The sequence below is a fragment of the Ambystoma mexicanum genome, chromosome 14 (genome assembly GCF_040938575.1).
Source record: "Ambystoma mexicanum isolate Mex_15411 chromosome 14, UKY_AmexF1_1, whole genome shotgun sequence".
In the NCBI taxonomy this organism is placed as follows: domain Eukaryota; kingdom Metazoa; phylum Chordata; class Amphibia; order Caudata; family Ambystomatidae; genus Ambystoma; species Ambystoma mexicanum.
In genome coordinates this window covers 512,462,380-512,484,304 of record NC_090940.1, presented here as the reverse complement: position 1 = coordinate 512,484,304, position 21,925 = coordinate 512,462,380, and the positions used below count along the sequence as shown (strand labels likewise).

The 21,925-nt window shown below is 44.9% G+C and overlaps 1 protein-coding gene across 5 annotated transcripts in view; it reads left to right on the top strand.

Moving 5' to 3' along the window:
* Positions 1–21,925, top strand: part of GOLGA5 (golgin A5) — an 800,028-nt gene that overhangs the window by 23,713 nt on the left and 754,390 nt on the right. Inside the window, exon 2 of one of the 5 annotated variants that reach the window (XM_069637742.1) lies at positions 1,479–1,621. The exons of the other annotated variants lie outside the window; for them this stretch is intronic. Coding sequence (XP_069493843.1) covers positions 1,479–1,621 — 143 coding nt within the window. The remainder of the gene's footprint in view (positions 1–1,478; positions 1,622–21,925) is intronic. 5 annotated transcript variants of the gene reach the window in all.

The following is a 21,925-nucleotide window of genomic DNA, read 5'->3' as shown; positions in this document are numbered from 1 at the left end:
ATTCTAGAATGATGCACCGAATATACCATATGGTTGTTTGGTGTGCATTGTGTAGCTGGCACAGAGTGAGTGCTGAATGAGGTTGGATATTCACAGCAGATGACAGCTGGTTACTGCTCCATAGTAAAAACCGGCACAAACCCAACTAAATAATACAGAAATACTACATAACTTGTAATCCTCACCTGAACTCTAGAGCTTCTGTATTCTAATAGAAGGTAACACGTTGTTTGAGCACTTCATTATCACCTCTAAAAAAACATCCTTATACTTATAAATGCATACATATGTCGAGATTTGTGGTTTTGAGCTTAAAAGGTTAAAAGTCTGTTTCTTTGGTTGTTTTTCATAGCTTAGAGTTTCTGATGGAATGAGGAAGTTCAATTCCCCACTACATAATAAATTGTCCCCTGAAGAATGTCCACTGTATTGGTTACTATCAAAAGACAGAAACATGCCTAGGTTGGGAAGTCTATAAATACCAGACCGGTTTATGCTATATGAGTTTAGGAAGAGAAGTTGTTCTAGTGCAAACAGGGACATTTTGCCCAGTGACACAACCTACTTTGCACAGTGAGGGTTTGACGGTGAAACGCGTCGTTGCCTGCAGTTTTTTGCTCTTTCCACAGCACAACTCATAAAGGATACTTGTTGATGCAGATACTTTGGTCGTTTGTCTGGCAGTGTTGGGGATTCTTTCACACTACTGCTTCTGGAGTGCTGTCTGCTTTTTGTACTTTGTGCAAGTTCTTTTTTTTAAAAAAAAAAATATATATATTTTTTTTCCTGTATGAATTGTATTGTTTGTGATGCATATGTTCTTTAATGAATTGAAATAGAGCTGCACAATGTAAATGTGTTAATGAATTTTGATTAAAATATAGTTTTTTAAAAAAGGGTCTGCGGGAAAGGTTTCTGTTTTGAAATGGACACTGTTGAATTGTGTTTAGCAGAGAAGTAAAGGAAAAATACACTGTAAAATACAATAGGTCCCTTTCTTATTGGATACATTTGTAGGCCGGTTTGCCTATTGCATTTGGTTGGCAGCCCCCTCTTTTGGGTTATATAAAGAAAATAATACATTCTAAACATACTGTGAGACACCTGACGGTGTCTCAGCCGCTGGTCCCCGGATATCTGTCATCCAGGTGGCCAGGACATCGCTGTTTGATCCAGTTCCTGGGGTATGGACCAGTCGGGAGGATCACCTGGATGGGGGGGGGTCTTCGGGGAGTGGAAGTCGGGACACCGAAGGTTGAGACGCAGTACCCCTTCCAATTAACAACTTTTCCCCATCCTACCTCTTAGGATACTCCGAAGTTGATCCCCCCCCTTTTCCTGCACAAACACTTTCCTACACCGAGACAACGGATCAACACTAGGACTGTTTACCTGACATGTCCCAACACAAGCGTCAGGCAGAGTCAGGCAATTAACAAGAACTATGCACACCTGACGGCCCTTTCCCTTCCCAACAGGGAGCAAGGCCGAATGCACGAGGAAGCAGCCATTCCGGATTGGCAGTTCAAACGGGAGGAGAAAGGCAGAGAGACCTGGATGGACGACGAAGAGGGAAATTGCCCTTGCCCTTTGCAACTCAGATACACGAAGCCTCCAAAAGGTAAAGGATAAGACCGGGAAGTCAAGCTAGCATGTGGTGTTACAGGTGTCAGTGGCACACAGGGTCCTCCCACGCTGATAGTCAAAAGCGGGAGAAGCACTTGCTCCTGTGGTGCCGTCCTTGACTTGCAAGACAAGAAAACTCCAACAGTTCAGCACAGCTGGTGAGTTGGGGAAGACAGATAATAAAACTGTGCTTGGCCCAAGGTTGCATGCGGCAACCTTGTTGAACAATGAACTTGTGTAATTGAACTTCAAAGAAACCCTGGAAAAGGTTCAGAAGCAGAGTGGTCAGGCATTCAAAGGACTCTGACTGAAGCCTTTTTGGGTTGTGTTGTTTGGTGGAAACTACAAAGACAAAGAGGCCTTAGGAGAGGCTGTTGTGAAGTGTCAAGTGGGCCTACGAGGGTCGAGCAAAATCCCTCATACATTAGAAAGTCTTTAACACATAGAGGAAAATTGAACTGTTAGAATGTCTATGTGAACTCAACGGAGGATTGCCAAGGGAAAAGCTAAGATAAGTAAATCCCACATTGTGATAAAACTGAGTGTACTGTGAAAATTGTGAAATGTGAACCCAACGCAGGGATGCCTATACATTGGGGATAAACCGTGATATACCCGTGAACATTGTGGCAATTGTGAACCCAGCTGAGGGATGTCCACAATAACTGGATGTTGAAAAGGACATTGATACTGTTTGAATGACGTGTTTTGAAAGGCCGTAGTGAACCCGATTGAGGGAGGCTAATGTTGCAAGAAGGATCGAAGCCCGGCTGAGGGGGATTCAAAGGGGCGAAGAGCAATCGCCCAAGGTGAAAGACAACCAACAGAACTTTTGTTTTGTTTATTGTTTATGATCGAGCAGGCCTTCTAAGGCAAGAGACTTGGCCCCAGAAGGTCCTGGCATTGTTGAAAGGAACTGTAATCTCATGCTGGCGAAGCCCAGGAGTGTTCTTTGCTCAAAGGTCCTGCCTTGTCCTGTGCTAAAAACGTGGGGAAGGGAGACCCCATCTATAACTTCCTGACTTATCATTTTGTGAACATTTCTTTCTTTTCTTGTGAACATTATCCCACACTCTTTGTGAAGTTAGCTGTCATCACTAGGACTGCCTTATTATTATTTAATGGTTGTTGCTTACTCCCATCTTAGATTTAGGTTTAGATGAGGCGTTTTTCCAACCCCTTTATGCAGTTTAATAAACACACTTGAACTGTGATCACTTGTGTCTGTCTTTACTGTTGCCACCTTGAGTCCCTTACAATACTGACAGCATTTATATAATGTATTTCTTTTAAAAAATCAGAATATAAATAACATTAACAATTTATATAAAAACCTGTCGAGCACCTCCTTTTGAGAAGCTTTTCAACTGTACAAAATTTCACCCAATGGCCTTAGCCAGTGCTAGTAATTATTTACATGTACAATACAATCACCCCTTTTCGACCATAAAGTAAACCAATTTGCAAAGATTGTAACGTTTTCTGTATGTTTAGAATGTATTATTTTCTTTTTTACTTTTTGAATGTAGTTAAGTGATAACACATTGTTTTAATATTTCATTAGTTATCTTCTATGAGAATATAGAAGCTGCAGGGTTCCGGTCGGATTGCAAGCTCCTTAGTGTTTCTGTATTATTTGGATGAAATTGGACAGGCACCCATAAGGAGCACTGTGGAAGCCTCACTAGGATCCAAAGCCGGCGCCTGCTGTCCTCTTGCTAAGTTGTGTACAACAACAACAAAAATGGGGGGTGGCAAGGGCACCCCAAAGTCCACAAAGTCAAACCGTACTCTACCACCAGATGAAAACGGAGGTCCAAAACCATATTGGTATTTGCCAATAAAGAGACAACACAGAGTGGATTGTGGTATGCCAAATGCAAGGTAACCCAGCTTTATTTGAAAGTAAAGCTGGGAGGAAAAACGAAACCAAAAGCCAAGCTCTCACTCAAGATTTTCTCCAACATTTCAACAGGAAACAGCAGTTTATTTAGTCATTTTGATGTCATAGTCATGAAAACCTATCGCTCCTGGTCATTGGGTCCCTCTACTTAGCTACATATATAATTCTATATGTCCAACAATAATGATTGCGAAATTCTTTATCTAAGATCCCACCCATAAAACATCCCATAAACTGTGCTACATCATCATGCTTGAATATTAATGGGAGGCTCTAAATTAATTCTGCAGTGAAAAAGACATGTGCTTATCGGTTAACCTGCGGTCACACTGTCTGTGAACTGGCGGCATGATGACATGTTTTATGTAGATGGGAGGAGAGGACAATCTTAACGCCTTTGTTCTAAATTAAATAAAACAGCCCATGCTATCTCTGCCATGATGTCTGAGTTTCAATGAACAATTTCCAGTAATTCGGGTCTGCAACAGTAACCGCCATTCTGTTCGTGACACATTTATGAATACTGTTGTTATGAATCCTACTGCTTTCACCATGTGCGTGGTAATTATTTGTCTTTTTAGCCACATCCGCGTTTCTCTGTCACGCCTAGCTGATCGTTTAGACATTAATCTGCCAATTAGGACATTTCCTGAGATGTTCAGTTCGTCCCATGGACTTCAAATAGTCAGCTTTCTTATCTTAACTTGATGTATCTTAACACTTGAATGCTCACAATGGTATCTTGTTCCGCTATGTAACCCAAAACTAACTATTCATTGTGTCAGTTGCATTTCCAGGAGAATTTAAAGTGCAGTTTCAAATGTGTCCTTTCTCATTTAATAATTTTGTTTCTTCTGAGGAAGGCAGGGAGGTAGAGCCTGAACATGCTCTATAGTCAATAATTGCCCCACTACAAAGGAAAAATTCAAGCAGTGCATCTGAGAGTGGCAGTTGTAGGTGCCCCAGGTGATGAAAACGGGTTACAGTGATAATTTCGACAACAAAAATGTCGAAAGTCAAAATATCGAAAAAAAAATGTCGAAAAAAAAAATGTCGACTTTTTTTTTCAATGCATTTTTTTTTTAAATGGGGGGTTCCCCCCCAACCCCTCTTTTTTAATTTTTTTTTAAATTTTTCCCTTTTTTTTAACTCCCGAACCCCTAAAATAAATATATAATTAAAAAAAACGAAAGTCGACATTTTTTTTTTCGACATTTTTTTGTCGACATTTTTGTCTGTCGACATTTTTTTTTCAAAATTATGACCACCCACCGATAAAAACATTTGGCTCGAATGTGATGGATGGATGGATCTGTTCTTTGTTGTAGCACAAAACGATATACTGAGTTTTAGTTCGCAGAAGGTACAGCTCAGGCCTCAAAATGTGCTTTCTTCACTTACTATAGCTAATTGATTTCACAGTATCACTGCTACTAATTGAAGTATCATTGATTTCTCCTTTTAAGCTTGTTTCCTCAGTAATGCAGTTTGATGGGTTTGATAGCGTTAAAAGTTTTGGGCGAAAAGGCAACATTTACTAAACTTAAATTCATACATAGGAAAGTAAATAAAACAAGAGGTTCATATCCAGCCTGGCACTAGACTTTAGCATGAATAGGAAAAAGGAAGGATTTTGAAAGTGCATGGACTTCCAGCAGTAAGTCTCAATACTAATTTATTTGGAAATGTTAGTACAGTGGTTTGGGGAGGTTTACAGAGAATAGGAATGCAAAGACCCAATTTCTTTTTTAGATGATGTATTTTCCCAGCTTTTGCTTACAATTAGACTCACTCTAAGCGCTTCTAGTTGGAGCAGAATTGAGGAAGAATAAACAAAATATAGTGGACACTCCCAATTTGGCAAAATCTTGCTTGTTAACAGAGTTCATTCTGGTGCCCTGCCAAGATTTCGGTGAATTTCAGAAAATGTTATTTTTAAAATGTTAGGCTAACATGATCTTAATTAGTATATGCCATTAAGATAATGCATGTTACGTTACGTATTGCTCTGTTAATGATTACACCACTAATGGAAATACTTCAGTAATAACCTTTGTCAGTGCATAGAATGAATTGAATCAAACAATACATAAACTTTAGATAAAAAGTGGAAGAGGTTAATTTTGCAGCTTATTTTTTCTGCTTCTTGGGTGTTAAGGAAAGTCCTTAATGGACTTCTCAGTCTCCTTTTGCAAGCATCTTCCTCCTCTCGGGACTGGGACAGTCAACTATTAGCCTCTCAAAATGACTTCTACGTGTCTGCAGTGGGTAGACTAAATCACTGTCTGAACAAAATGGTGCTGAAATGTGCAGTAACGTAAAAGGTGTGTAAAATGTATTCTTGTGGGGTCAGTTCTTGCTACTCTAAAATAAAATAAATCTTCTGATGATCTTGAGCAGAGTTCAATATCTTAGCAAAATGGCAATTGGGGTGGCCAAGAAAAATAACAGAATTTGTGAAGTGTCTTTCTACGAAGGAACTGAGTATTTACAATATATATATATGTATATATATATATTTATATACGACACCAAGAAAGTTATGGTGGATTTAAAAAGGTTTGGAAAAAAAACCTTTCATCTGTGACAATGGGAAAGTCCATTTGAGCCTGTGTGTGTATGTGTGTGTGTGTGTATGTGTATATATATATATATATATATATGTGTATATATACTTTTTATGAAGTAGTGCCCTTTTGCTATATCACCACATATCTAATCCCAAATGTTAGATGAAGAAAACATGAGAAGTGTTTTACAGCTCAGCTCTCTGCCATGCCCAATAGTTGGATAAAAGATTTTTATGAATTTACAAAGTTGGTTGAGGTATTTATTTGTGTTGAAACATCCCCAACAAATTACAAACTTCCCTTCTAAATGTGCTGCAATAAATCTTGGTTAATTTTTGTTTCTGTGTTTTGAGTATCGTTGGATGTGTATTAACGTCTTATTAAAAGGTTACTTTTTTTGGACATTCATGAAGATTGTGCCTGCAAGTACCATGCCCTAGGCAGTGTGCAAAATGTTTCCTCTCCCTCTGCCCTGCGTTTCATTGTGCGCTGCCAAGCTTTTTCTCCAGACCAAAACCTCTAGTTGTCTCCTTGACTGAGCTTATTAATGAAAATCTTAATTTCTGCATTTTGGCATATTGGAGCTCTGTGCGCCCATAATTTCACAGAAGTGGAGATGGGTTTGAAAGGGGGAAGTTGTTTCTCGTCATGAAAAGAATATGTGCTTCAGTGATAGGTGCTTCATTTTAATTAAGGGTGAGAGAGTGTTGTATTTTTATACAATGTTTCTCTGCAAAAACGTCAGAGAAGTTGGCTTCCTTGTCAGAAGAGACATGATTGCTTTTCTGATGTAGAGACGTTTTGTCCATTAGCAGAGTTATCAATATACATTTGCTTCTATTTTTTACCCGACATAGACAAGATTTTGTTAAAGGTACAGTAAGTAGAGGAATACCTATTTGGGGAGGTGGAACAAAAAGAGGTATGATCTAAAAATCCTAATCCTTGTCGGGATCATCAAAACACTACAGTGTACTTCCACTTCAGTAGGCAGATGGACACATGGTCTTCAGTCCAAAAGCACTGGCCCAGTTCTAAAAGGCATGGCTTCCGAGTATCCACCTCAGAATAGTGTTCAACAAAATCAATCAAACTCAGGGAGTTGATGGCATTGGGCCCTTCCTTAGTCTAGGTTAGTCGTGGTCTTCCGAGATGCTGGTCGTAGCTCATTGTCTGCGCCTTGGCTGCGTCGCATTCTGGGCCAAAAGATGTCCTCTGGTGGTTGTTGCACCACTTGTGACCTCATAGGTCTGGAATGGGTAGGTGTGCAGCCTCTCCCTTCTGCCTAGAGAGCCTCTCCCTTCTGCCTAGTGGTCTCCTGGGCTTGGATTTCCTGCTGTGACAACATGGGTAGCTATCCACCCTTCCACTCATCTCTGCTTGGGTTGGCATGGCATGGATAACATTTTCACCTCTACCCGAGTAATTACTCTAGGGTAAGGGTCTGCAACCTTTGGCTCTTCGAATGTTCTGGACTACAGCTCCCATTAACCCCAGCCAGCATAGTCAATGGTGATGGATCATGGGATTTGTAGTCCAGAACATCTGGCGATCTGCAGGTTGCCGACCCCTGCTTTATGGACTTGGGGGGTAGTGTTAATGGCCTGCTCTTGGCTACCTTAGTCTGAACCCCACCCGCACCCTATCATTTTCGTATTGTCTACTCCTGAGGATTTAGTGCTCTGCTCACTCTGACAATTTTAGGTGAAAAAGGACTCCTGACAACCTTCTTAGTACTATCCAAAATGGCCCTGGCAGCTTCTGTTTCCAGATTCTCTATAGGCCCCATGCTTTATCCTGGGGTTTGCACTTGGCCACTGGAGCTGAACCATTGCCTGTTCCATGTATTTGTTTTCAAGTGACCATCCTGGGCTCACACTTTTGTTTTTGCCCGGTTCCACCTGTTTTACTCCTATTCCCTTGCTCTGGCTCTTGCTTTCCCTCCAACCTCTTCCTATCTCTCCTACTACTAAAGTCTCTCAATCTCTGCGCTATCTCTCTAACTCCAACCCTGCTCTCAGGGATGCAGACAACTTGCCACACTAAGCTAGGTAAGTTTTGGCCCTTTTATATTGTGAGTAATAAGGTGATTGGGTCAATAGGTATTCTGTTTGGCTCCTTCCTTTCTTTGTCTACCTAGCCTTGTGAATAAACCCTCCACTCCATAATTCCTTGTGAGGAGATGTTTCTGATGGTTTAGTTCAGAGCTAAACATTTCAAATTGCAAACTAGGAGATGGGTTTAAAAAGTCACTCTCATCATCAGTTTGCCACCTGCACACAGGACATCATTTCGAATGTATTGTGTCCTCCCAGGTATTCGTCATCTTTTGATATCTCCGAAATCCAGCTTCAGCTGGTTCTGAATCTTTTTCGGCAGAGTGCACTGTGCGTCGATGCGGTTGACTCGAAGTCCCTCGAGGCCCTCCATCTCTAGGATTATCTAATTCAAGGTATATATAGCACGTGCAGCGCCCGTTGGCTGCAGTTCCGTGTTTCAGAGTAAACGTATACTTTGTGAACTACCGCACGCTTCTGATATTTCTTCGAGAATGATCAACAATGTCTTTGTTTTTGGCTCTGACAACCCTGAAGACCGGGTTTAAAAAATGGCAAGACTGCGACGCGTAAATGACACTGACGGACCCACATCGGGTCCGTCAGTGTCATTTACGCTTGTGGTGCTTGTGGTGTCTCGTGTGGAGCACAAATCTTGACCTGTCAGAAGTGTCAGTCGATGACCGGAAAAGCTCTGACCAAGTGTAAAAGGAAATTGGCAGTGTGTAGAATCCCCCAAAAATCCCCTTCGACTACCACGTTGAAAAAAGATTCTTCTGACGAAGCGAGAGACGACTCTCCTCGATCGAAGAAGACAACTTGTCGTTGAGAAAATCAAAGAAAAGGCATCACAAATCGCCTACTTCGTCTTCCTCGTCCGATTCTTCCCCAGAGAGGACTATATCTTGCCTCACTAAGGCCTCTACTCCGGCTGAATAGAATCATTCAGGCAGGAAAAGCTAAACATTTTCGAGAGCCAGAAACCCTCGAAGCAAGTAGGCCATGCTCCTACCGCACCTTCTGAAGCCGGTAAGGAAAGGGCTCGAGACAAATTCTGCATGCCCCCGAGCCTGGGGACGAAGGCCAGATTCTCATTGAGAGCCGTCGAGACCTCGACACAATGAAAAGTAATCGAAAAATCCTTCGAGTCCATCACGGACAAAGTCCACAGACAAGTCACCGTTGAAGTCATCAAAGCCAGTGGCACCATTGACGCCATCTGTGCCATCAACGTCTAAGAAATCTTCAGCAAATACATTGACGACTCCATCGCATCTGGATTGAAGCCATCAACGCCTTTGCCAGTAATTCATGTCGCTCTACAAAATAGTGTATGTGCGAATTGGGAAAGCACTAGAATCAAATCCGGCAGTAAATAAAAATGTGACCAAAATCCGACCATCCGACCAGATCAGGATGATAAGCGTATAGACTCCTGGTCAAGAAAAGTATTTTCTGCCGGGAGCATGGCTCTCAAATCAGCCAACTCTACATGTGCTCTTGCGAAATTCACCTATACCTTATGGGTCTGTGCATCCATGGCGGCTGATCATACTCCCGAAGGGGAGGAAAGTCCGCTTTTTGGACATTGTATAAGATGGCAAGGATGCCATGTGTGAGTCTCTTCAGTCGGGTTCGGATTCTGCTGACAGTATCTGTAACGCTCACCTGATTCCCGTAGAGGCGCCGGTCTTGACTGGGCGTATACTGTATCTTCAAAGGTGATGTGTAACACACGGCTGGCTCTTTGGGCTGGACTTCTGTGCACTGTATGTCTGACTCGAAGGGTAAGATGTCTGCAGATAGAAAATATGGGATTAAGGAACTGGGTTATTGAATGTGTCTCCCTTCTTCCCTTTCTCTTCTCCTGTAGAACCCCAAAGGTTAACGCTCTCACCTTAGGTAAGTGAACGCCGTGCTCTCCATCTGCCTCGGGGCAGGGTGCTGTAACCAGTTTCTTCACTGGATAAGGGGAGCAGGCCTCTTGACTTCAGAGGACTGCTGTCCGTCGTTTACTGCACGAACGGTAAGTTTCGAGTAATTCTAATGTCTTTAAAGTCTTTAGTAATGATGTTTCTTGTTTTGCAGGGTTCCGGCGATGGCGGATGACGGGCTGAAGTGAGTTGAAGATGGAGCCCGTGTGATGAATAGAAGCGCCTGGAAGCACGTAAGTAAGCGCTTGTTGCCTGCTTCACGATGCGCTCTAACTGTCTTTTTATTTTGCAGGTACAAGTTCGGAGCGGCTGCAGGGTGCCGGAATACCCACTGGGTTAGATGTGGAAAGGAGTAATGGCACGTGAGTATTAAAGTTCCCCAATGTCTTTAAACGCACCTTGTTTTGTCTTTCAGATGCGGGATGCAGCGCCGAAGGCCTCCGGAGCGTGCAAAGAGTTGGTAAGCTTTTGTCTTTCAGATGCCAGAATGCAGTGTGAAGACCTCCGGAGCGCACGAGGAGTAGGTAAGCCTTTGTCTTTCAGATGCCGGAATGCAGCGCGAGGCGTTGGTGACAGCCAATGGACCAGGTAAGTGAAGAGCTGTCACTGAAGACCGTAATGCTAACCTGTTCTTTCTTGTCTTTATAGGTGTTACTGAAGACTGGATTCAGGATGGTAAGCCTTTTTCCTTAGGCCCAGGATCAGATGCAGAAGACACGATGAGCGTTCTGCTGCAGAGGATGCAGAATAACGCAAAGCAAGATTCATCCATCGGGTGTGGTTTAAATAGCCTCCTGTAGTGCTTAGGTGTCTCCTTCCACAGCCACGCCTAGGTAAGAAAAGAGTTCCTGCTTTCCAGAAGAGTTCCAGTGTTCTGAATCTAGGGAGTGGCTCCTGCCCCACCCAACAGGAAAAGTAGTTCCAAACAGAAGAGGATCAGAGGCTCAACTGGCAGGCAAGTAAGCAGCATGGTCTGCTGCAGGTAAGTCCACCCAAGCATTATGAGCCCGGCGCTTCCAGCGCTGGGACTGGGCATATTTATGAGCCTGGTGCCACTGGCGCCAGGACTGGGTCCAAAAGGTCCCAATTGGGACTGGTTGGCACTCGGAACCTGGGTTATGGATCTGCTTCCAAGGGAGTTGGGAAAACCCTGACCTTTTGGAAGCGGAGATCATGACAGTACCCCCCCTCAAGGCCCCTCCCAAACCGGGCTTCTCCGGGGGTTTTGGCTTGTCAGGAAATGTTTGGTGAAATCTTTTGATTAGGCGAGGAGCGTGGACATATTCAGCAGGTTCCCAGGATCTCTCTTGGGGGCCGTAGCCTTTCCAGTCAATTAGGTAAAATAGTTTAGATTTGGAGATCTTGGAGTCCAGAATGCTTTTGACTTCAAACTCGAGTTCTCCATCAACTAGGATAGGTTTTGGAGATTTAGTTAGTCGGGTTTGAGGTTGCACGGGTTTTAATAGAGCGACGTGGAAGACCGGATGTATCTTCATGTGCGGGGGCAAGTCCAACTTGACCGCTACTGGGTTTACTATGGTAGTGATGGAATAGGGACCAAGGTATCTTGGGTTGAATGTGCGTGGCCCTTTTAGAGGTAGATATTTGGTGGATAACCAGACTTGATCCCCTACTTGATATTGAGGGGCTTCCTTCCGATGTTGATCTGCTCCTTTCTTGTATTGTTCTTTAGCCCTTTGAAGGTGAGAAACAGCTTCCTTAAAGGCTTGGGTGATTGTAGAATGCAGGTAGTCTACTGCTGGTGTTTCAAGATCTTGGAGGGGATCCAACTCCGAGGTTCGAGGGTGACTGCCGTACAAAAGAAAAAACGGGGTTTTCCCAGTTCCCGAATGGACAGAGTTATTGTAGGCATATTCGGCTATCCAAAGGATGTCTTTCCAAGTTTTTTCAGTTTGTTGCAGCATGCAGCGTAAATACTGTTCCAGAGTTTGATTGGTCCTCTCGGTTTGTCCGTCAGTCTGAGGGTGGTGACTGGTCGATAGTCTCACATCAATTTGAGCCGACCGACAGCAACTTCGCCAAAAATGAGAAATAAATTGACTACCTCGATCCGAAATTAGAACCGAAGGAAAACCGTGCAGTCGGACGATGTTTTCGAGAAATTCTCGGGCCAGAGTTGCTGCTGTTGGCAAGCCTTTGAGCGGAATGAAATGCGCCATCTTGGAGAATAAGTCCACTATTACTAGAATCGTATTGTATCCGGAGCATGGAGGTAGATCGGTGATGAAGTCCATAGAAAGCGTATGCCAAGGGCGAGGTGGGATGTCAATAGGGCGTAAGAGGCCTGCTGGTCTTTCCTTTTGACTCTTGTTTTGGGCGCATACTCCACAGGACATTATAAAGTCTCTGATATCTTTTTTCCAAGACGGCCACCAGAAGTAGCGCTTGATCTTTTCTGAGGTCTTGGCCATACCGGGATGTCCTTCCATTAAAGAATCGTGATAACAAGAGATTACTTTTTTCTGTAAATCTGTGCTGGGTAGGTATAATCGTTCTTGGAAATACAATAAGTTGTCCTTTACTGCAAAGTCCTTTCCCTGCAGATACCAATTCTGTATGTCTGCTGGAGTTACAAGTTGCCTGGCTTTATCCTTAACTTCCTCTATGGATTCTGTGGCGATTACACCCAGAATTCTTTGTTCGGGAATGATTGGTACAGGTTTAGGGTTGATCAAGTGTTCTTCCACTCCCATCCGAGAAAGGGCATCAGCTTTACCGTTCTTTGTACCAGGTCGATAGGTAATTATGAAGTCAAACTCGGCAAAGAATAATGCCCAACGGAGTTGTCTAGAGGATTGGGCTTTTGCGGTTTTCAAATATTGCAGGTTTCGGTGATCCGTAATCACAGTAACGGTGTGTCGGGCCCCCAGCAGATAATGCCGCCAAGCCTTAAAGGCAGACTTGATAGCCAGAAGTTCCTTGTCCGTAATCGTGTAATTGATTTCAGGAGGCGAGAATTTGCGGGACCAAAATGCCACGGGATGCAACTGATTGGTTACCGGGTCCTTTTGTGATAGAACTGCCCCCATGGCAAGGCTTGAAGCATCAGTTTCCACGATGTAGGGGAGTTCGGGGCGAGGGTGTTTTAAGATTGGTGCAGAGATAAATTTAGTCTTCAAATCCTGGAAAGCTTGTTCCGCCTCGGTAGACCATTCAAAACGTTTGTTTTTCTTTAACAAGGCAGTGATGGGCTGGACTATTCGAGAGAATTCGGGGATAAACCTGCGGTAAAAGTTAGCGAAGCCTAACATGCTTTGCACACCTTTTACGGAGGATGGTGATGGCCATTTGAGAACTGCATCGACCTTCTTTGAATCCATACGCACTCCGCCAGGTGATAATATGAATCCCAAGAATTCAACTTCAGTCACGTTGAAAACACATTTTTCCAACTTAGCGAAAAGTTTGTGTTGACGCAATCTTTCGAGGACCATTTTCACGTGTTTCCGATGTTCAGATTCCGTTGAAGAATAAACGAGGATGTCGTCAATGTAAACAACAACACACACATCTATGAGCTCCCTGAGGACATCGTTCATAAAATATTGAAAGGCGGCCGGGGCATTGCAAAGTCCGCATGACCTGATATTCAAATAGCCCATACTTGGTGCGGAAGGTCGTCTTCCATTCATCGCCCTCTTTTACTCGTACCAAGTGGTAAGCTCCTCTAAGATCCAGCTTTGTATATATGCATGCTTTTCTGACTTGGTCCAGGAGTTCAGGGATCAAAGGTAACGGATATCTATTCTTAACGGTGATCTGGTTCAGGTAGTGATAATCTATACAAGTTCTAAGGTCTCCTTCCTTTTTTGGAACGAAGAACAAAGCTGAAGAAGCAGGGGACTTGGAAGGACGAATAAACCCATTTGCCAGGTATTGATCCAGGTATTGTCGAAGGTGAAGGTTCTCAGGCTCGGTGAGGGCATAAATTCTACTACAAGGAGGAGTAGATCCAGGTATCAGGTCTATCTGGCAGTCATAAGACCTATGAGGAGGTAGAGAGTTAGCCTGATCCTTCCGGAAAACATCTTGGTATTCTAGGTATTCGGGAGGTAACTGGGGAGTCTCTGAAGAAATTGCTGCCAGTGCAACACCAGGTGGAGGGTGACAAGTAGAGACACATTCTGGAAACTGGACCGTTCTTGCTCGCCAATCGATCAGAGGATTGTGTTTCTCTAACCAAGGTATTCCTAGAATAATCTGAAACTGAGGGGCCTTGATCACATCGAACACAATCTTCTCATGGTGTCCATCTTGACTTACTAGCGTCACCTCTTGAGTGGTATGCGTTACTGGCCCGGAGGCTATCTCCGTACCATCCACCGTAGTAATGACGTCCTTTACAGCCTTGGGACAAAGAGTTAGATTCATCCTCAAAACCATTTCATGATCCACATAATTGCCGATGGCACCGCTGTCGACGTAAGCTTCAATTGCATGTAATCGATCCGGATTATCGGGGCTAATGAGGACCATAGGTATCACGAAATGCGAGGTCACGGAACTGGTTTTCACGCTCGGCAAGAGGACCTCTATTCTTGTCGGGCGAGGTCGTTTCCCTGCTCAGAGTTTGTAACTTTGGTAACTGCAGCTCCTACTGCCTTCTTGGCAGGTTTCACCGGACAGTCTCGAAGAAAGTGCCCTGAGTTTCCGCAATAGAGGCATAATTGCAACTGTTTTCTCCTTTCCCGCTCCTTTTGTGTTAGAGGACCTTTCAGACCCCCTATTTGCATGGGTTCCCCGGAGTCTACTCCTTTGGAAGGAGTTGGCGGTTTGGAAAATACTCGAGCATCAAACTTGGAACGATCGGCCTTCCTGTTCTGTAGTCTGTGATCTATTTGAACGACTAAGTCTATATAGTCCGAACAATCTTGTGGGGGATTCACTACTTGGGCTAACACATCTTTGAGCTCTCCACGTAGACTTCTATAAAACAGCGTAATCCTTTTGTCCTCAGGCCATTGAATTTCCACTATCAGTCTGTTGAAAGACGCAATATAAGCCAAAAGGTCTTGATTACCTTGTCGCAACGAAAGAAGCTCATTGTCCAAGGCCTGCCCCTGTGAATGTCTTGCGAACAGTTTTTCCATACTGAGCTGAAAAGCTTGAAAATCATGGAGGACCGGATCATCTTGATTTACCAGAGGGATCGACCAGTCTGCCGCATTGCCACTAAGGTACGAAAGCACGAAAGCTACTTTAGCTTGATCAGTTGGAAAGGCTGCTGGCCGGCATAAGAAATGCAACCGGCACTGATTGATAAATACTGCAAACCTCTTTGGGTCACCAGAAAATCGTTCGGGCGGAGCCAGAGGTACATTCCCAGGTAGGTTGATCTGCACTGGATTCATAGAGGATGTAGAAGGAAGATTTACCCCAGATGCGGGTAACGGGGTCTGTCCGGCTTGTGACTGTAGCAATTGTCTAGCGAGATCATCTGTTCGCTCCTTGGAAATAATCAGTTCCCTTCTTAGAGCGTTCATTTCCTGACGGGCTGCATGCACTTCTGCCCTTAGTTCCCCAAGTAACTGGGCTAGCTGGTCGGTATCCGAGGTTTCCATAGCGCCTGGACGGGAGTTTTGTGGTAGGCTTTGCGTTCTGTAACGCTCACCTGATTCCCGTAGAGGCGCCGGTCTTGACTGGGCGTATACTGTATCTTCAAAGGTGATGTGTAACACACGGCTGGCTCTTTGGGCTGGACCTCTGTGCACTGTATGTCTGACTCGAAGGGTAAGATGTCTGCAGATAGAAAATATGGGATTAAGGAACTGGGTTATTGAATGTCTCTCTCTTCTTCCCTTTCTCTTCTCCTGTAGAACCCCAAAGGTTAACGCTCTCACCTTAGGTAAGTGAACGCCGTGCTCTCCATCTGCCTCGGGGCAGGGTGCTGTAACCAGTTTCTTCACTGGATAAGGGGAGCAGGCCTCTTGACTTCAGAGGGCTGCTGTCCGTCGTTTACTGCACGAACGGTAAGTTTCGAGTAATTCTAATGTCTTTAAAGTCTTTAGTAATGATGTTTCTTGTTTTGCAGGGTTCCGGCGATGGCGGATGACGGGCTGAAGTGAGTTGAAGATGGGAGCCCGTGTGATGAATAGAAGCGCCTGGAAGCACGTAAGTAAGCGCTTGTTGCCTGCTTCACGATGCGCTCTAACTGTCTTTTTATTTTGCAGGTACAAGTTCGGAGCGGCTGCAGGGTGCCGGAATACCCACTGGGTTAGATGTGGAAAGGAGTAATGGCACGTGAGTATTAAAGTTCCCCAATGTCTTTAAACGCACCTTGTTTTGTCTTTCAGATGCGGGATGCAGCGCCGAAGGCCTCCGGAGCGTGCAAAGAGTTGGTAAGCTTTTGTCTTTCAGATGCCAGAATGCAGCGCCGAAGGCCTCCGGAGCGTGCAAAGAGTTGGTAAGCCTTTGTCTTTCAGATGCCGGAATGCAGCGCGAGGCGTTGGTGACAGCCGATGGACCAGGTAAGTGAAGAGCTGTCACTGAAGACCGTAATGCTAACCTGTTCTTTCTTGTCTTTATAGGTGTTGCTGAAGACTGGATTCAGGATGGTAAGCCTTTTTCCTTAGGCCCAGGATCAGATGCAGAAGACACGATGAGCGTTCTGCTGCAGAGGTTGCAGAATAACGCAAAGCAAGATTCATCCATCGGGTGTGGTTTAAATAGCCTCCTGTAGTGCTTAGGTGTCTCCTTCCACAGCCACGCCTAGGTAAGAAAAGAGTTCCTGCTTTCCAGAAGAGTTCCAGTGTTCTGAATCTAGGGAGTGGCTCCTGCCCCACCCAACAGGAAAAGTAGTTCCAAACAGAAGAGGATCAGAGGCTCAACTGGCAGGCAAGTAAGCAGCATGGTCTGCTGCAGGTAAGTCCACCCAAGCATTATGAGCCCGGCGCTTCCAGCGCTGGGACTGGGCATATTTATGAGCCTGGTGCCACTGGCGCCAGGACTGGGTCCAAAAGGTCCCAATTGGGACTGGTTGGCACTCGGAACCTGGGTTATGGATCTGCTTCCAAGGGAGTTGGGAAAACCCTGACCTTTTGGAAGCAGAGATCATGACAGTATCAGCAGAGCCATGGGGGCAATCACTGTGATATGCAGGTTTACGTGGTTGTGGAAGTTTGGATTTTCACTGGACGTGCAGTCTAGACTCCTCAATATGCCTTTTGACGGTATTGGCAGCAAGGCCGACGAAAGTCTTGAGAAGCTGCAAACCTTGAAGGTGGCAGACAAGTCTCTAGGTGCCGCTATTGGGCAGCCTCAGCCCTTTCACCCCAGTGGACCGTCTTGGAGGGTTAGATCCTTTCGCTTTTACTCCTCAGTTGGAAGAGTGGTAGGAACGGCTAGTCATAGATGCCAAAGAAGATTCCTTTGTGGTGGACGAGGGAGAGGTGCAAAGCCTGTGCAAGCAGCGGCATCTTAACCATCAGCCACTGCTTCAGCCGTCTCAAAACCTCTCTGATGTCTTGACTCACGACACCCCAGTGGGAGGCAGACAGTCTCAGCATCTGAAAGAATGGCGGGGTATTACTTCAGATGCTTGGGCACTAGAAACCATAGCCCAAGGTTACTGCCTCCCCTTCATTCAGAGACCTCAGAATCATCCACCGGGGAGCCATTCGTTAAAGGTTCTAGATCCGATCCTTGTGCATGAAGTTTGACCCTGCTAGAGAAAGGTGCTATAGAGCCAGTACCTGTAACCAGCCCTCCAGATAAAGTGCGTATGAGGCTTTTTTATGCACAGATTTCTTGTCAATATGGCCCATTTTTAATTATTCCATTTACACATGCTATTAATGGCAGCACCGCCATAAATCATGGAGCTCACTGGTGACAAGCTGGCTAGCAGCAGTTTGCAAATCCACTCTTTAATTTAGCAATCCAAAGAAGTAACTGGGATAAGTCCTGGTCTGTTTAAATTTTGTTAACACGCTCCTGTATTAATGATTCTATCAAGATAATACTTTCTGATTAATGTAAACTGCTTGCATTTTGTAGGTTACAGTTTTATTAAAGCATCTTGAACCTTTAACATGCATTTCACTTTGCTTAAGGACACGTAGTATTATGTAAAAAGAAAATTGTCTTAAACAAGGGCTGCATTTATGCTTCATTTTCCTTAGTCTTAATCCGCTTTAGTAGAGGCAGCGCAGTTGCAGCAGCATGGGCATTTCATACTTTGCTTTCTTTTCATCACAGAAGTACATCAATTGCATTTAATGGCTTGGGCTTCTTGTTCTCTTGAAGTTTTAAAAGAGCCTCCCAGCAAGCAGATGTTTGGCTTTTGTGAGGAGGATATTTATTTGGGTGTTCTATATGAAGATGTGTTTTTTTTGTCTTAAGATTGAATGTGCATTGTAGTGTATTGTAAGTGGACTTCTAAAGCGCAACAAAGACCTGATGGCATCAAGGCGCTGAAAACCAGAGAGGAAAGGGCAGCAGTCAACATTAAAAAAACAGTGTTTTGAACTGTTAATGAAAGATAGCTAGAGCGTGAATGGCATGAACGGGCACTAGACTAATAGCTAGGCATGTGGTCTGAACTTTAACTCCCTTTCTGACCACCCACCGCAAGCAGGTATAATGGATACATATGGAAGCAGTGCTGTATATATTTTCAGTGGCACAGATTGTACCGGTACCTCTCAAGGACTGCCATATATTCAGGGTATACGCATGTCATAGCACAATGCCAAATAATCACAGCAGGGCTGATTACATCATGCCCACATTTCTCAGCAGGACTGCTATGTTTTGGGACAGTACCTGAATTTCGTAACAGAGCTTCTGTAATGACAAAGCACGAACATATGTTGGCATTTTCAAATAGATTGTGTCCTCCAACGTATTCCTTATCTTTGACATGTAATGTCCAGCTTCAGCTGCCTCGAAAAACCTTTTCCGCAGAGGGCAGTGTGCGTCGATGGCTTTCGTGTTGATGTCCCTTGAAGGCCTCCGTCAAGGGTGACGTCATCAGAGAGCATATATAGCATGCGCGGCGCCCGTTGGTCCCAGTTCTGTTTTTCTGTGACAGCATTTGCTTCGACAATGAAATTCGGCGCGCCTCGTTGTCTGGCGATTATTTTTTGAGAAATTCTCCTAAAATCCTTTGTCTTCATTTTGGACACCACTGACCCCGAAGACTGGCTTTAAAAAATGTCGAGACTACAGGTCCAAGATGCCTCTTACCGACCTGCACCGTGTCTGCTTATGGTGCCTCAGCGAGGGCCACCAAACGTCCAGTTGTACCAAGTGCCAGTCCATGACAGGAAAGGGGTTGCGGGAGCAGAAGGAGAAACTCCAGGTAGGGAAAATATCCAAATCCCCTGAACCCTGACCTGCTAGGCCTTCGACCGACGAGTCGAGAGGAGACTCTCCTCGAAGGAAGAAAGCAAAGTGCTCTAGGTCTAGGAGTGGCTCCCACCACTCATCGTCTTCGAAGAAGTTGAAGAGAAGGCACCGGAGGTCGCCTTTGTCGACTTCTTTGTCCGACGCCTCTCCCAAAAGGGTTGCCTGCCCCACAAAAAAATCAACCCTAGCTGAATTGGAAGCTTTCCGAAAGGAAATGTTAAAACTCTTTGAAAAAGGTCATGCTCCTACCAAGCCTTCTAAGCAAGCCGGTAAGGATAGGTCTCGCTCTAAATCCTGTGCGCCCTTGAGCCTGGGAAAACGACCTGACAAACATTGGGAGCCCTCGAGGCCTTCATCCGATGACAAGCACAGAGAAAAATCGCGATCAAGGTCCTCGACGCCCTCAAGATCTTTGACGCTGGCCGTGTCTTCGACACCTGCCAGGCCCTCGACGACAGAGGTGTCTACATCAAAGTCGAAGACTTCGAAGCCAGCTGCGCCGCATACGCTGGCTGTCCCACCGAATTTGAGCACCCTTCCTCTGTCGACACCTATAAAGCCTTCAACGTTATCGAAGCCTGTATCTTCCATTCCTGAGAAAAATGATGCTCCTCTTCCCAGATAGGAGTTTTTCAAATCACTCTTCAATTTATGAAGATGAGGAACGCTCTGATGAGGAAGATGCTCCCTTTTTGTTGCAATATGGGACACCCAATGTTCCAGAGTGTCTAATATCCGAGGAGTCCAGAATTAAGGACTTGAATGATAATTTACAGTCTTCGAGTGGAGTTGATACTTCACCTGAACTGGAGTTTGGAAGACCTGAGCCTGGCGAACATGCTGACGCTTCATACAGACAACTCATGTCCAGAGTTGTTGAGTACATGGGATAGAGCAGACCACCACTCCCTTATGAACAAGATGACCTAACCGATATTTTGGATAAGTGTCCTCAGACTGACCCTGTTATGCCCTTCCTTATGGCATTACAAAAAAGGGTGGCTAGAAATTGGCAGACTCCGGAGAACAATTCGGCAGATAATAGGAATCTGACAAAAAATTACCGCCCCTCCAGTAGTGAGCCCGACTATCTGTCGAAACGCCCCACTCCGGAGAGTCTGGTGTGCAGGCAGCTACAGCTACTTCGAAACAGACAGCGTACCCCACCATCCCTTCTGATAGGAACGATAAGTGTATAGATGGATGGGCAATAAGGGTATTTTCAGCAGGGATCATGGCACTGAAATCTGCCAACTCCACTTGTGCCCTCGCAACATTTTCATACACTCTGTGGGATTGCATATCTATGGCAACAGAGCATATTCTCGAGGGGAAAGAAAGGGATGGCTTCTTAGCTATAATTAAGGATGGCAAAGAAGCTAGTTGTGAATCCCTTCAGCCTGGATGGATACTGCGGATAGTGTCAGCAGATCTGTGGCTATCAGCACCATAATCCATAATGCGCAGATATGCGTGCTTGAGGAAGTCAGGTTTTGCACCGGAGGTGCAGTCTAGGCTTCTCAACATGCCTTTTGACTGGTCTCCTCTTTTTGGCAGCATGGCTTACGAGAGCCTTGAGAAGTTGCAGACCTCGAAGGTGGCAGCCAAGTCTTTAGGCGCTGCTGTTAGCCAACCTCACCCTTTTCGTACTAGTGGATAACCTTGGAGGGGATCTTTTCACTAGTAATCCTCAGTTGGAAGGGTGAGAGGAATGGCCAGTCAAAGGGGCCAAAGAAAATGTCCTTGTGGTGGACGAGGTAGAGGTGCTAAGCCAGCTCAAGCAGCAGCCTTCTTACCATCGGCCTCTGCAGGAGCCGCCTCAAAACCACTCTGAGGTCTTGAGTCACAGTTCACCCGTGGGGGATGGGCAGACTGTCTCAGCATCTAGAAGAATGGCGAGATGTTACTTTGGATGCTTGGGCTCTGGAAACCGTAGCCCATGGTTACTGCATTCCCTTTATAAGAAGACCTGAGAACAATCCACCGGGGTAACGTTCTTTGATGGTTCCGAACACCCGCTCCTTATGCAGGAAGTTTTAACCCTGCTAGAGAAAGGTACTATAGAATCAGTACCTGTAGTGGAGAGGAACAAGGAATGGTACTCCACATATTTTTTTGATCCCCAAAAAGGAACGAGGATTGAGACCCATCTTGGACTTGAGATACTTTACACGTTCCTCAGGAAGGACAAGTTCAAGATGGTCACACTTTCTCAGATCCTTCAGGCCCTCCAACTTCAGGTTTGATTGGTGTCATTGGGCCTCCAGGATGCTTATTTTCAAGTTTCAATCCATCTCAAGTACAGAAAATACCTGAGGTTTGCAGTTGGCTGTTTGCACTATCAGTTTAGAGTTCTGCATTTCGGGCTGACCTCTGCCCGAGGGTTTTCACCAAACTGATGGTGGTAGTGGCAGCGAATCTCAGAAGAGGGGGGATTCATGTCTACCCCTACCTGGACGATTGGTT